Here is a 16058-nt window from a genome sequence, read left to right as displayed (position 1 = left end):
AAGTTGTTCAGGGAAAAAATAATATCCAAGAAGGCCCATTAGAACATAAACCACTATGAGGAGTTGCATAAACAAGTTGCATTCGCACAGCGGAAGAACAAATTTGACTTTGAAGCAAAATTACTTTGAACAGACTGCACAAAGAGCCAACTTGATACTGTCTTTCATCTGCTACAGCCATTCACAGAGCAGAGCTTCTTACCACTAACGGTGAGATGCTGACATTCCCATTTGTCAGTTGAAGCTCTGACTCAGACAGTGTTATTGGTACTTCCATCCTGAACTGCCTAAACCATGCTTGTTCCCACGAAAGCTCTAATTAAGTTTTTATGTGATATTCTTCATGCAGTGTTTTTCTGGAAAGACAATAAGAGAGAATCATGGGGATTTCTAATGTGCTATAGCTTCAATACTGCTATTTTGGAAATAGACAGAACCAAGAATGGGTTAAAGAAGTAAATGTGCAAAATTTATTAAGTTCTTCAATGAACACCGGAACATGATATTGATAAAATTAGAACACATTTTTGAAATAAAAAAAAATAATAGAAAAACACCAGCAGTTGCTTGCTGTAATACACAATGGCCACAGTTAACTCAAGCCTAATTTATTCTAAGTCAATTCTGTCGTAAAAAATAATCTATAAAAAATAAAAAAACTTTGAGAGAAGAAAGTGGTATACAAACAAATGTAACTGCAGCATCTTTACAATTTGTACAAAGAGCTGGCTGTTGGCAAGAAAAGACTGAGTTGGAAAAGCTTTGAAGGACAGTGTCCTTGCCATGCTGTTAGAAGGCATTTTGTAAATAAAACTTGGATATTTCTACATAAAGCATAAAGTTTCACATTCTCAAATCCCATTCGGTTACAAGAGTTCTAACCTTCTGGTTAGAGAAGGAAAAAAAAAAGAACAGGATATTCATCTTAGTATGCCTTATCATCAAAGTAATTGTTGAAGTATTTTTCAAAGTATTATTTGGTTATTTTATGTATTCATTGGCTGCCAGCCTAAATGCAGCACAATGCAATTTGACCATACCTCTATTTACAAAGTGTTTCCACTGGGACTTTATTTTCCACAGTGGAGTGCCTTTTCCCCACTTGGTACTTGCCCATATTACCCTGTGCTGTGAGAGAAGAGCACCCCAATACACAGCTTCACAAACATGGAAGTGGGGAGCACCTGGCAGCCATGGCTATAAGGAATTTTAAAGGGATGCTCGGAGGAGTTGCCTCATTGAGGCTGTTGTCTTCTTTGCTCTGGATACTTTCCAGAGCATACTTTGCTCTGGACCTACTGACTCAAAAAACACTGTCTCCAAGGGGACAGGGGCTGGAAGATGACAGAGAAGAATCTGAAATGGTATCTGGCATCCACTTTCTTTTGCCTGCGTAAAGATAATCTAAGGACCCTGTCAAAGTACACACTGGCACTCAAAATAAACCTGTAAGAGAGAAATCCTTCTTGTGCAACACAGTAGGTTTTCACCAAGATTATCAGGTTCAAGTACACGAAGCATACAGATCTCTTCTCTGTATTTGGATAGTATTCCTTTTATCACCAGATGACTATTCAGTCAAAATGGCGTAAGCTACCAGAACACCTGTGTGCTTTAACTGCAGTCAGCTGGCAGCAGAGAAGGTATGTAATTATCCAGTAACAAAGTGCAGACTTGGAAACTTCGGAACAAGGATCCCAAAGTCGCACAGTCTTCATTAGGCCGAAGACTTTCATAATTAAAAAAAGTTCAAGTGTTTATTATACTGCAAGTCCCATCTTTGAATTTTATTTTCATAGAAGTTATAGTATGTCCTTTCCTAGTGTTTCTTCTGATCCTTTGCTCTGTGAGGTATTATCATCGTAAGAGTAATTCCCCGAATCTCTACTGCTCTGTTTGAAATGTCTGTTGTCTTTAAAATCAATTTGATTTACTTCTTCTGTGATGCTACTTTCAATTATGTAACAAATTTCTACTGGTTCTTCTGCAGCAGGCACATATGGGCTGCTAACGAGCTGTCCTCCAAAGCCCTGCAAAAACAGAAGCACAAAGAAAGATGAACATTCATATATAATACCTAAAAAATAACCCCATTTAGCATGAAAGCCATACAACTCCACTGTATTGTGTCCAATAGAGTCACAAATTTTTCTACCTATAACATGCAACCTGCTCTCTTAAGTTCAGGAATGAAAAGTCGAGACAAAATTTAGCTACGTTTATACATTGTTCTAGCAACCTCAAGTATTCTGCTATGTTTGCAGCTGCCAATCATGTATATAATCACAATACTTCTTTGATTATAGCCTTGAGACCACTCAAGAAATAAAAGGAATGAATGAAGCAAGCTGCTACAGCATGACACCAAGCCTTACATAGCGCTCAAGAGTTCCACTGTTTGTTGTATGTGCTTCAAATCTATTCTCTGAAATGGTTTTTATATCAAATAAATGCCAAACAACCCCAAGTCTCAGTATTTCTTCACAGGAGAGGTGCTCCAGCCCTCTTTATAGCCCTCCTCTTGAGGTGTTCCAACAACTCCATGGCCCTCTTGCATTGGGAGCCCCAGACCTGAATGCAGTACTGCATGTAGAGCCTTATGAGTAAAAAAGCAGGCAATCAACTCCCTCGACCTGCTGACCAGGCTTCTTTTGAAGCAGTCCAGGATATGACTGCCTTGCTGGGCTGCAAACACACATTGGCAGCCCACCAATACTGGCTACCACCAGTATCCCCAGGTCCTTCCTTGCAGAGGTGCTCTCAGTCAATTCCCCTCTCCAAGATACTCATGATTTCCTCCCAAAGAAACCTTCAGAGAAACTAGTGAGGTGTAATGCAACAAGGAGCAAACAAAGTAGAAGCAATAAGAATCAAGTTCTATGCAGCAAGAAAATAATGTCAAGCTGGTAAATGAAAGGATATGAGTAAGACACAGTGCCCATTGTGTGTTACACAGAATTCTAGAAACTGTTACTACCAAATTTTTCCCTTGGGCATTCCTGCATTTTGTTAAAAAGCATACAATTAATCCGTAAGACTACAAGATAACAGAATCGCTTCTTTTTTTTCCATCAGATTTTCTGCTCATTTTTCTGCTTAATGAATAAGAAAAATAAATCTCATCTTACCTCTATGTTCAGAGGAGTCCGACATGAAGGAAAGAACATGTACTTGATTTTATTGTAGGCTTGATACATGAAAAAAATAACCAGCGATGCCACAATCAAGACAGCAAACAGTGCACCTACAAATGTTGCTAAAATGATAAGAGGTAAGCCTTTACCTAAAGAAGGAAAAAAAACCAATAAACCAAACATTTAGTCTAGGTATTCATGAACTACCAAGATTAAAAACAGATGTTCTCTAAATCTGATACAGTGCTTATCATAGAATTTCACAATACTACACACTATAGCCAGGCACGATGATCATTACGAAAACGATGTCATTCTTATACCTTAAGTAATTTTATTAAAATCACAGCACAAGAGATTTATCAAATATGAGAACACAGGCATCTGCATACAGGATCAGAACCGTGATCCAATGATTCCCTGACTACTTGACAGCAGGACAGAAAGGCTGCCCACAGACAACCACATGAAGCACCTGATGTACACAAATCTGCTACCCCGCTGGCCCTGGCCCCAGACAACATAATATGAAACTAATGGAAATATGGGAGTAAACACTTCCACGTTATGGAAATTTCCATGGGTTATGGAAGGAGAATGGACAATTAAAACAGTGAAGTTGGCTGCTGGCTTTTCAGCCATGAAATGATTAGACTTGCCAGACTTGAAAGACCTCCAGGAGCAGAAAAGAGTTTCTTTGACGGGACAGGAACTTCAATTCTAAGATTCAGATGACTGTGGCCCAGTCAGTAGGGAGAAAAAAGATCTAGCAAGCAATTTATCTATTCCTTTCAGACGAGTATCTAGGAATAAATCAATTCCAAGCATATCCCAACTATTTCCTATACAGGTAATCTAGACACCAGCTCAACTTCTTACACTGTCAGTATAGAAACCTATTTAAGTATTGAAACCTATGTAAGTATAGAAAGATGAGATAAATTTCACTTCAGTGCTCAAACACGGTCCTGTATTCCTGTTTCAACTAAGAACCATAGAAAGGCTTCTAACAGGCAAGGCTCAGTGCTAAGACTTAAATTTTGAACCTTGTGGTAGAAGAATAAGAAAACAGAACCCAGCTTTTGATAGCAAAATACTGTCATCAAATAAACCTTTCAGCTGAATAGTCATAGGGTGTTCAGTGATTAAGTTCAAGAGTTCTGCAAGCTTCCTTCTATTCTACTCCTCTATTCTACTTTGCCACGTATTCTCTGGTTCTGTCAAACAAACCAACTGAAGGGAGATTGAACACACTATAATAACAGGAAACACTTTACAAATAACCTAAGGGAGACAATCAGGACTTTTTAATCTCTATTTCCAGTTAGTATAAGTGATCAAAGAACAAAAGCATACCACACTGAGATATAAGAACATCTGGGAAGCACGATCTGTGTGACTTTCTATCCCAGTATGGAAGCTGGAATGTACTTCTTGGTCTTAAGTAGATTAAGTACAATAGGGCAATACGGGGAAATCTAATCTTTAACCAGTCAAACAATTAAAGAATTTATTTTATGAAACTAAAAAAAGGTAATATTTAATTATTTTTAGGCTTAATAAAGACAGGAAGTGAGGACTATATAAATCACTAAGTCACAGAAGTTTATTATGTGAGAAAATAATAATATGATTACTAAATTTTCTTAGTGTCAGTTTGGATAGTTCTTTATTTTTTTTAGTGCTAAAAGCTCTTACTAAAAGACAACCAGCCAAACTAAATTCAACAGTTTAACATGCCCTGATGTTGACTGAATATAACCCATCCTCAAACCTATTTTCATTTTGCACAGAATGTGCAAACAAGTCAGTAACGACTCTGAGTGTCTTCATCTATCATTTGTCCCCTAAAGTGTCCCCTCACACTTTAAAGTAGTTTTTTTTTTTTTTAATTTAGTTAGTTCACAAAATAATTAAGACAACTCAAGAATAAAATACTCTTAAAAATGTAGTACCTAGAGATTCCCTGCACCCTCATAACCATATTTAAGAGGCAATGGACATTAAAGTGTGCTATTAACAAGCTGGAATTAAGTTTAATCCATAATCATTACAGTGACTATTCTGAGACTCAGATGTACTTTGGAATAACCACAATGCAGTTTTGTTGAGGTCAGAACAGAAGTCATATCAGTACAGCAACAGGACAGAACACGGCAGCAGTGACAGACCTCTGCCCAGATGGGTGCTGACTTGGTAAGGCCGTTATGTCATGCTGCAAATACTTCCTAACTAGTGAGGACTGCAAAGGCCTGTGAAGTGTTAACAGTTTCAATTCCATAGGTGTAACAAGTCCAAAGTTCATCTTACCTCCAGGTGTTCCGATGCATTCCTCTTTGCTGAAATCACTGCTTTTGTTGTAAGATTTTGAGAATGCTTGTACTTTCACACAGTACAAAGTCGAGGGTGTCAGATCAGAGATTGTTGCTATTGTCTGTTTTGTTTCTTTCGTTTTCACTTCCTCCTGAAAAAGAGCAAAGTAAGGTGCACATACATATTACAAGAATCACTCAACCAATCAAGAGTTTCGGACTCTGCTGAAGAAGTAATTCTATAAGTAGCTGGATACCATTCTGCACTTTGATTGAATAAAACAGAGGAACCACGTAACTCTAAAGCAAGCTGATTCAGAAAACATTTATTGTCAAGAACATACCATTTTCACCATACCAAAACCTTGCAATCAAAACTGATGTACTCTGTGCAAAATTAAACTCCTTCCAGTTACTGTCTTCCTTCTCCCACAAGTTTACACACACACATTTACCGACTGTGATAAAAATATTTTGCTCTAAGAATATTTAAAGACTATGGAGAGATGTATTAAAACATGAACTGGAAACATTCAAGGCTTCATTATGTCATTATACATGTAGGTATGAAACTGCAAATACAGAAATAAGCATTTGAGAGGCAGGAATCTACATTAGGCCAAGACTCCTACAGAGATAGAATAAGAAAGAAACCTCTGTTCAAAAGCAAGCCATTTGGCAGCTTTATGAAACTCAGAGCATAGCTCTACAAAATCATTACATGGCCCATGTGAATGAAAAAAGATCAAAATCTCCTCAAGTTGTAATGCTAGACTTTTTAAAAGAATCTTTCACAAAAACAGGCAAACAAACAGGCACCATGACTGGCACATCATGTACGTGCCTCTTCTGAAAATAAGCTTCTTGAGAACTTAAATGCAGTATTCGTGTCATAGCAAATTGCACGTACTGTTTTAAGCACTTGATGACTTCATACCTCATTATCTGATGAATTCTTCCAATACAGAATCTGGTAAGATAAATCATAAAGGTCACTCATGATTTCATTCTCAGGACTTCCTGGAGGAGTAATCTTGACATGGAGCAAAACATCACTGATGTCCACCTTTATATCAGGAGGGCCAATTTCATCTTCAGACATTAAAAAAAAAATACACGGTTAAAAATAAGACTGAAAGAATGGAAGTAACAATAGTGAATAAAACACAGCCATTTAAGTCTATGAAAATTTTTAAAAATGTGTATTTAAAACCCTGACTTGACTAATAGCTTTAGCTGCATGTATCTGCACATATCTGTACACATAAGGGCAGCTCTGGAAGTACTGCCTCCTATTTTATTATGTTGACCCACGACAACAGAGGTGAATATTGGTTGTATGGCAGTAAAGGCTGAACCTTCCCACCAATATCCCATTACATGTTGTTGTCATGTGACAGACAGCAGCAGAGGGGCAGTTTGACAGAACGGTGTTTGACATGGAAGTGTGTATGAAGCAAAGGTGTGTCACTGAATTCCTCTGTATGGAAAAAATGGCACCCACTGATAATCACCGACACTTGAAGGGAAACCAAAGAGTGGATGTGAGTACAGTGAAGCAGTGGGTGATGCATTTTAGCAGTGGTAAGAGACACGAAAGACAAGCCATGGACAGCCATGCATAGCTGTCAGACTACAAAGCATGAAGCATGTCTCAATCACTCATCCCCATCTAAAGGGGAGCTACAGGAAAGAAGGGGTCAGAGTCTTTAGCAGGGTCTGTGGTGACAGAACAAGGCAAAATGGCTTCGAGCTCAAAGAGAGTAGATTTAGGTTAGATATAAAGAAAAAAACCTTTTACAGTGAGGATGGTGAGGCACAGAACAGGTTGCCCAGTGATGTGGTTGATGCCCTGTCCCTGGAGTCTTTCAAGGTAAGGCTGTATAAGACCCTGGGCAACCTGATCTCTTTGGGCCAATGAAGGATGGGCTGCATGGTCAACATTTTCCTAGTAATGATACCATCATAGCAGCTGTGAAACAGCAGGACACAATAGCCACCTCCACTCCTGCAGATGTTTACAAACAAAGCATGCAGGCTCTTTTTTATCAGTGATGGAAGCATACAGCTAACCGTGGTGCCTATGTTGAAAAATACTGTTTTGTAGCTGAGAATTTGCTCTATCAAATTCTGTTACTCTCATCTTTTTATCTGTGGTAGTTTCCATGGAATCAAATAGGAGGCATCACATTCAGAGCAACTCACGTAGCATCATCAAGTACAAATCGGCTGAGAAATGAAAAAAATTTAAGAAAGAATATCTCCTTACTTGTTACCAGAGGATCAACTTTTACATCTTTAGATAAGCATGATTTATTATTTTCATTCATGGCCTGCACACGGAAGTAATGAAATCCCGAAAGAGATTCGATGACAGATGACAAATTGCATTTCATGTCAGTGATGTTCTCACATCCCGATACCTTCCGCCACTTCGAGGAGTAATCATCATAAAGGTGCTTTAGGAACCCACTGCAAGAGATATTTCAATGTCTTTTTATGACGTTGGGCCCACAAATTTAAAAAAAAACAACAAACAAGAAAACTAGTTCTTCTATTTATAACTGAAACAATGAAGTCAATTAAATCAGGAAGTACAAATGAGTGCCTTACTCAATCCTCACTAGAAAAATTACATTCCTGTTGTTAAAATTTTTACAATTCAAATTCAGATTTTTCAATGAGTTCTGTGAAGTTATTTTTTTGTCACGTCAAAGGAATTCCAAAAGAATGCTGCTCTTTATGAGCTCTCTCTCGTCATTTTGATGCCAGTCACAGTATCTGTTCCACATACGACTGGACATTAGGATGCATGCATATAGACATGACATTTTTCTTTTTCAAATGCTGGAAACTGACCAGAAGAAATCAAATATGTTGATAGTTGAAACCTTGAACAATAGCATTTTGCTCATGACTTCTAGTCATCTAATTTCTTCACATTTAAAAAGGTACAGGGAAATGCAAACTTCGTATCTTATATGAAATGCTACTTAGAATATATAGAGAATTCAATTCCATCAAGCATTTAGCACTTCTAAGACAAGTCTAGTGTCCAGAAGTTCTACAATACGTTGTATGCAATCCTTTAAAAAGCCACTAGATGAATTCAGTGTTTCACAGAACGTGTTAAAACACATTTACAGAGTATTTAACTTCTAACAAGAACTTGTAAAAGACAGGATGTGACATTTAGAACTACACTACAGGTTTATACAGAGAGATGGAAATTGCTTAACTCACGGGAGATGCTGTACGGTATAGTTCACATGTTCTTTATAGTGATTATTCCAAAGCAGAGAGAATTTCATGTTCAAAGCAAAAACTCTCACATTTGTTGGACAAAGAAGATCATTCACTGCTCAAAATAAAAAGCAGAAGTTACTGGGTAGTAATTAGCTTTATATTACATACAGCAACTTCTCACTAAGCAAGCATTCCTCACACAAACGGTCATGGTACACATTCAAGAACTTTACAGAACAGTAAAAAAATAATAATAATCAAAGTTACGTTTGAATTACAAAGGTGACAAATTGGTAGGTTGTGTATACAACAGAATGTAAGGTTTTAACAATAAAAATATTAGTTAAATTCATTACAGTTAAAATTAAGGAGAGATGCATGGAGATTTGTAGAAATAAACTAGTCCAGCAGTGACTTGCCTAGAAAACTATGTAAAATATACACAAACAAACACAAAGCAGTTTTGATGTACCATTCACTCAATCTAGAGTTTAATTTTCCACATTCCCACACTGTAATTTTTCCTGAAACAAATATTTAGGAATACTTAAAGACACTTGAACAGCACACAAAAGAATTCAAATGCAGACATGCAAAACAGGCTATTAATTGCAAGCAAGCTGCACACAACAATTCTTCAGAATCTGCAAGAATAAAGTCCAAAAGGCTTGCATAAAAGACATTTTTCCAAGCCTGGCTCCACTTGACTTCATATGCATTCATTTATACCTAATACACAAAAGTATTTTATTTTGTCAACACACACTTCCCTTTCCTCTTGATTCAAAGTCACAAATCCAAAACAAATATCTAGTTTTCCTGTACAGAGAAAGTAGTGTTCACAACCCAAATCACTGGACAGAATTTGCCTCCAAGCAAAAACCTCTGTGTACTATAAAAACTTCTAATATCAATAGGCAACATTTCATATTGATTTAAAATAGAAAATTCTAAATAACATGCAATGATTGCTGCTATACCAAAGTAAGTAGGAACTTGTTTGAAATAAGATGACTTCATACTTTACCTTTACGGGTGGTTTTTATGCAATGAATTGGACTGAACAGGCCTTCTCGAGAGTCCAGAAAGATAGTTGCTTGAACTTTCAAACAATAGGTAGTCTCTGGAGCAAGACCATCTATTATATCCATAGGTAAAATCTTTTGAATTCTGACCTGTAGGAGAAAATTGTGAACAGTATATGAAGATAACTGCTCTTCCAGATGGGCTGATTTTTAAGTATCCTTTCTACCCACCAGGTTTCAGTCTATTTGTACAATATCACAGAACACAGAATGGCTTGGGATGGAAGGGCCCTTTAGGATCACGTAGTTCCAATCTCCTACTGTAGGCAGGGATACCTCCCTCTGGACCAGGTTGCTCAAAGCCCCATCCAGCCTGGCCTTGCATGCCTCCAGGGAGGGAGCATCCACTACCTCTCTGGGCAACCAATGTCTGTTCCAGTGTCTCACTACCCTCACAGTAAAGAATTTCTTCCTAACATCTAGTCTAAACCTACCCTCTTCCAGTTTAAAGCCATTTCCCCTTGTCCTATTGCTACATGCCCTTACAAGAAGTCCCTCCCCAGCTTTCCCTAGGCAGTGCTAAAGTAGGGAACAAAGGACGATACGTGTAGCTGATTCAGCACTGAAAGGAAGTATCTAACTTTGCTCCTTTACACATGAAACTAGATTTCCAGTTTCAGGAATGCAACACAGCTCTGGATGAAACATAACTGAGGAGTTCAAGTGCAGCAAGTTCATTGAACGAACATTTCCTCCTCTCCCTACTTAGCCGACCAGACATGTCAGACACACAGCCTGTACTTTACTTACCATAATCCAGAAGATCAAATTAGCCTCTTATCTCACCCTTACCCTTCCCTATCTTTATCCTACTGTAAGTGTTTCTTCCCACTGCCTTGAACTTTCTTTCCTTTCCCTGTTCCTTCTGGCTGACAGTGGATCCTACTCCAACTCATGTGAGACGGTTTCACTTCACCCCTCATGCATTAACAACTGGCTCTGGGATTTAAGAGAAAATCTTAAAACAGCAATTCTCATAAAATATCTAATATAGTCCTCTAGAAATACAAACAAACAAATTAAAAACAAAAACTTCTCAGCCACGTTGCAACAGTTATACTGCTATTGTGTAACTAAACAAGCTATATATTTAAACAATTCAATTTTAGAGCATTCAATAATTAAGGCAAAGGTCTAGCACTTATGGTCAAAAAAAACAGAATATAATCATACCTCTTCTACATTGGATGAATTTTCCCAGATAACTACATAATATGTAAACTTCAGAGGATTTAGCCACATTTTTCGGACTTCATTTGCTTCTGGAGGAGAAACCTTAATTTTAATGGCTCCATTTATGGACTGCAACGCTATTTCAGGGGGACCAATGTGAGCTGCAAATATGAAAAAGCCAAGCGTGATGAATGTTTAAAGGAAAACAAGCCAACATTTAAGTTACATGAGTAATACACAGCTACTGTGATTTAGTATCTTACTTTCAACTCTTTCAATGCTGTAACAAAACTACAGAAATTGCCCACAGGAACTTAGTTTTAATTCTTCTCAGGCAGTAACTCGCAGAAATCTAACCTAAAATATATGACAATGTTGCCTGAAATTAAAATGCAGTATTACAAATGAACGTTTTCCATAAAGGAATGAAAAAGCTCGATTGTATTTTAAAATAAGTAAGGCAAAAAATTTAGCTCAAACAAATCAATCCAGTAGTACTGCACAGTAGCCTTCCTTCACTATCCTATAATGAAAAGCCAAGAGGTCAGTAGAAGACCTCCAGGAAAGCCCATTTCAGGGAGGTTTTATGGAATCTAGAAAGACAGAGTGATATTAAGATCCCTGAGAAGAACAGCACCACTATCAATATTTTTCCCTTTCCAGAAATCATCTGTAAGTACCTTACATTATTTTAAGGTTGAGAAAGTCACTAATTTATGCTGTTGTAAGCAGAAGAAACCACATATAAGCCACAATAAAGTGCAGAAGGACATTTAACTAGATATGTTGCAATATGTAAGGAGCTCATACCTATTTCATATGGAATCATTTCAAAAATGCTAGACCACGGAGACTTGTCTTCCCTTCTTTCAGCCCTTATGCGCACGTGATGCACATCATAGTATGCAGTTATTGATGAAGAAAAGTCACATTCCGTGTGACTGACGTTCTGACAACCAGATAACTCCCTCCATTCTGGTTGATCTGTCTGAAGATTATCAAAGCTGCGAGAAGAGGATAAAATAAAATAAAAATCAGAGCAATCTAAATCCTGTTTTCTTCACTTTCTTCTAAATGCTAGGAAGTATCAGTTTGCCTAGCATTTAGCACCAACTACACTGGTCTAGTGATACCTATTTTGTCAGCCACAAGTTGATACCACCATTTAATTCATTACTTTAATCTATCACTTTATCAGTTTAACCTTTTTACCCAAGAGTATCAGACTTTGTAAACTGATAGCTAACCACTAGGTTTATTCAGCGTGTGAACACAGTGTCTGAGAACAGCAACAAAGAACTGTCAAAATCCAGAATTATTTCCTCTCTCAAATTTAGTTTGTGTGTGTTGACACAACCTAGCTCAAAAAAAGAAAAGAACCCCCAAAAAACAGAGAAGAGTCAATACACTTGAAAACTACATTTCCAAATGTACCACTTTATTGCCCAGTATTGAGAATTACTACTAAGTGTGCTCTGTGTTTATTACTCATCCCTATCAGTAATGATCTAATTTTACATGTAAACTAGAAATACGAAGGACAACTCTTGGATTCTATGTCAAGAAATATCTTCCTAGAAGTTTTACGTGGCAGCATCAAGAAACATAAATCCATCAGTAAACCAATTTGCTCTTCTGTAAAACTCCAGGTCTGATACTTGTGGCTCAGCATGAAGCTACTACTTACCACTGGTATTGTGCTGAAAACGTCACATTGGTACCATCCCCAGTGTAGTTCCACCTCAGGGTGAAATTTGAATTTACAGCATAAACCTGAATATCCTGAGGACTCTTCAGATTAGTCTGGCCTATAAAAAAAGACAATATCAAGCTATATAAGGATTGGGATAAGTAATTTTGACATAGTATAAGGAGAAACCACTTTTGTTAAAAAAAGTGACAGTGAAATAATTATCCCCCTACCTCCCTTTCAAAAGCACATACAGTTGTAACATTCATCACATGAAGTTCACTGCTACGGGTGATTACAAGCAATCTGAATGCTTTCATGCCATATTTTATTGGTTGGATCCAACATCTGGAGCTCAGCTGCAAACCACTCAGGACTGACCTAATGCTCTCATTTCACAGCTGTGGAACAGACAGTGCATCAGACTTTGCCACACATTACTGCCACAAAATCAATGCATGGCCTTGAATATAAATCCCATTCAGTGAGGTTTCCTCACACAGCAGGCCTTCTATCTCACTTAAGTCTTATGTTTTCTTTTACCCAAAGAACAGCACATAAAATGACATATGGAGGGCAAATGTTAAATCTAAGGACACATATAAGAATGATCAAAATATCAAGGGAAAGAGCAGTCCACGAGAGGAGCAAAACTAACCTCTGTCAGGGAGATAGCCAACGTGAAGCAATATTAGATATGGATTAAAGTGTTCAAACTAAAATCAGGAAGCTTTGTGAAATAAAGATTACAGATTAATCATTGAAATGAACATTTCAAAAGGGTTTTGGTTTTTTTTTTTTTTGTGGGACCATAGTAGAGGAAAGAAGGGAACATTTGTCAAAAAATTTGCTTGTTCAATAGGGGTCATACCTGCACGTTGCCTTCATATAAATCTAAGCAGCATAGAATCATAGAATTGTTTAAGCTGGAAGGAACCTTTCATAGGCCATCTGGTCCAACACCCCTGCAATGAGCAGGGACACCTACAGCTCCATCAGGAGCACAGAGCCCCATCCAGCCTGACCTTCAGCGTCCCCAGGGACGGGGCATCCACCACCTCTCTGGGCAACCTGTTCCACTGCCTCACCACCCTTACTGTAAAAAACTTCTTCCTTGTATTTAATGTAGACCTCCCCACTTTTACTTTGAAACAATTTTCCCTTGTCGTATCACAACAGGCCCTGGTAATGAGTCTGTCCCCTACCTTCTTGTAGCCCCTGTACCACAGGCTATGCTTTTACCCTATCTAAAAGCGGAATATAACAGCATTAAATATATTAAGTAGTTTTGCAGAAGCTCACTATCTTTTTCCACTGCCAGCTGGATGAAAGAGGTATCAAAGTAATCTCCTACAAAAGCAGCAGGATGGGTAAGGAAGCTCACTGGGATGAGGACATTAGCTTACATACACAACTTTCCTCGTCTTTCTCCCCCCTCCCCCACTTCCCCACCCATAGGTTTTACTGTAAGAGAAACAGTTCAAAACCTTTCCAACCATAGCGTAGGATTGAAGGCTGGTATGATGTGGCATAGGAAAGCACGTGATGTTTTGGGAAATGGATTTAAGTCTATCACAGAAGATGCCAAGCAATACTTCCTCACTGCAGGAATTGCTGCATTTTGAGGCCTACCTGAACAAGCAAGTTCAAAGCCAATGGCAGAAGCCGTTCTGGTACAAATTCTCTAAATCCAGAAGAGAAGCAAATCACTCTGAACTCCAACACAAGCCTTTCTGAGGTTGGATAGTGAATTCAGAAGGAATAGGTTTAGTAACAGGCCCAAAAGCAGATTATCATGAGCCTCAGGTTTGACTGCCTCTTTTCCACTGCCTTACCGATCTAACGGTAAAAAACTTCTTCCAATCTAAATCTCCCTTCTTTTAGTTTGAAATCATTTCCTCTTGTCTTGTCTCAACAGACTCTGCTAAAGCGTCCGTCCCTTTCTTTCTTACAGACCCCTTTTAGATGCTGAAAATCTACTCATCAACTTTCCACATATTTCAGTTCCCTGGTATTTGGTATGAATTGTCCATCTGAATACAAGAAATAATACTTTCTAGCTTGCGGTGACACGTATGAAGAGACAGAGTTTGCTGAAGATGGCAAGACTCACAATGCACTGCTGTGACTTACAGATAAGCCCCTGGCAGGATTCACCACCTCAACTAATTTAGGTTTTGCAGCACTAGAAAAAGGAGCTGTCTTATAAACTTCTTGTGAATCTTTAAATACTGTTTTTAAATCAATCGTCAAACTAAAAGTTGAGATGATACACCATTCACCTCAAAAGGGAAACACTCTAACAAAAATGGTTATTTTTGCTCTCCTATCTGAACTGTAAAGGCAAGCACAGCGTGAAAGTACACAATTACATGTCCTACTCCATGACTGCTGCAGCACTGCCTGCTAGCAGCTGTTAGGAGCTCAGCAACAGCCTGCTACTTATTATGTGTGGGTTAGAAACTATCACGGAAACTCTGTCTCAGCCTTTCAGCACCAGGCCTGTTATGTGTGGGTATGGAAGACAGAGAGAAAGCCACAACCAAACACAGCAAAGGCAGCCCGACTGCTGCTGACTCCACGGGTAGAACGGTGCTCTAAGGCAGCAGGGTTATCACCAGGGTTTTCAGACTGAGGAACTCCTGGTTTTGACAGGGCAGAAGGTGACAGGTCACTGCAGCCCAGCAGCCACTTCTACACACAGAAGCAGCACGTGGCATGCCAATTATTTTCTGCACTCTGTGGGCTAATTGAAGTAGCTGCAGGTAGCACAGCGCTGACAGCCCTGGGTTGTAACTTGGAATGAATGTACAAACCAAAGGGCTGGAACGGAAAAGAGAAGAAGTGCCAGAGCTGCTTTTCTACCCCAGCCCTGCCACAAAGGCACAGTGAAGACCCCAGAAAGCAGCATCCGGGCTTCTGTCATGTTACTGCCCTTGAGATCACGTCCTGAAATCAAGCAGCGTTGTTTCCCTCGGTTCCCTACTTGCACTTCAGACTCCGAGGCGCTTTCGCAGCAAGTTAACGGGATCCCGAAGCCCGTTTCCCACACACCGACTCGCAGCATACACACACGAGGCGGGCACAAAACACGCCCCCCCCGCCTTCCCCTAAGCGCCCCAAAGCCCGGCGACGGCAACCGGACAGTCTCGGAGCGAGGGGCTCCACGGCCGCGCCGCCCCCACCACGCCCAAGGCACGGCTCCAGCTGCCCCCCCACCCCGCCGCCGCCGCCGCCGCCGTGCTGCACCGTGCTCACCTGCACACCGCGGGGGCATCACAACCAGGAGACAGAACAGCACAGTCGCTAGCGGCCCCACGGCGTACGCTGTCCCAGCCATCAGCCCGTGGCAGCGTTCAACCATACCGGAAGCATCTAGCGACTGCGCATGCGGCCTGCTCCGGCCGCCAAGACGGAG

The 16058-nt window shown here is 39.4% G+C and overlaps 1 protein-coding gene across 2 annotated transcripts; it reads right to left on the bottom strand.

Annotated features, from left to right (window-relative positions):
- Positions 1-447: 447 nt before the first annotated feature.
- IFNAR1 (interferon alpha and beta receptor subunit 1) lies at positions 448-16048 on the bottom strand. 2 transcript variants are annotated; one of them, XM_085242173.1, is made up of 11 exons: positions 15899-16048; positions 12638-12758; positions 11761-11954; positions 10951-11111; positions 9720-9867; positions 8690-8804; positions 7716-7918; positions 6384-6538; positions 5445-5598; positions 3129-3283; positions 448-2030 (listed from the first exon to the last, which is right to left on the bottom strand). In XM_085242173.1, exons 1-11 carry the CDS (start codon positions 16002-16004, stop codon positions 1803-1805), a joined length of 1740 nt encoding a protein of 579 aa, XP_085098299.1. In that variant the 5' UTR covers positions 16005-16048; the 3' UTR covers positions 448-1802. The 2 variants fall into 2 exon arrangements, with proteins under 2 accessions (XP_085098299.1, XP_085098306.1); XM_085242180.1 differs by having other exon boundaries at positions 3129-3256.
- Positions 16049-16058: the final 10 nt, after the last annotated feature.

Source organism: Meleagris gallopavo, chromosome 1 (assembly GCF_905368555.1).
Source record: "Meleagris gallopavo chromosome 1, MGAL_WU_HG_1.1, whole genome shotgun sequence".
Lineage (NCBI taxonomy): Eukaryota > Metazoa > Chordata > Aves > Galliformes > Phasianidae > Meleagris > Meleagris gallopavo.
Note: the sequence above shows the minus strand (reverse complement) of the source record. Positions and strands in the feature narration are given on the sequence as shown.

What these genes read in the sequence shown, in the direction of transcription:
- IFNAR1 (XM_085242173.1), bottom strand. Translation starts at nt 16,004, where the DNA reads ATGGTTGAACGCTGCCACGGGCTGATGGCTGGGACAGCGTACGCCGTG. An exon ending in GATGCCCCCGCGGTGTGCAG is followed by an intron (nt 12,759 to 15,898) that starts GTGAGCACGGTG and finishes CTTTTTTTATAG; the next exon opens with GCCAGACTAATCTGAAGAGT. An exon ending in TTTTCAGCACAATACCAGTG is followed by an intron (nt 11,955 to 12,637) that starts GTAAGTAGTAGC and finishes CTCTTCTCGCAG; the next exon opens with CTTTGATAATCTTCAGACAG.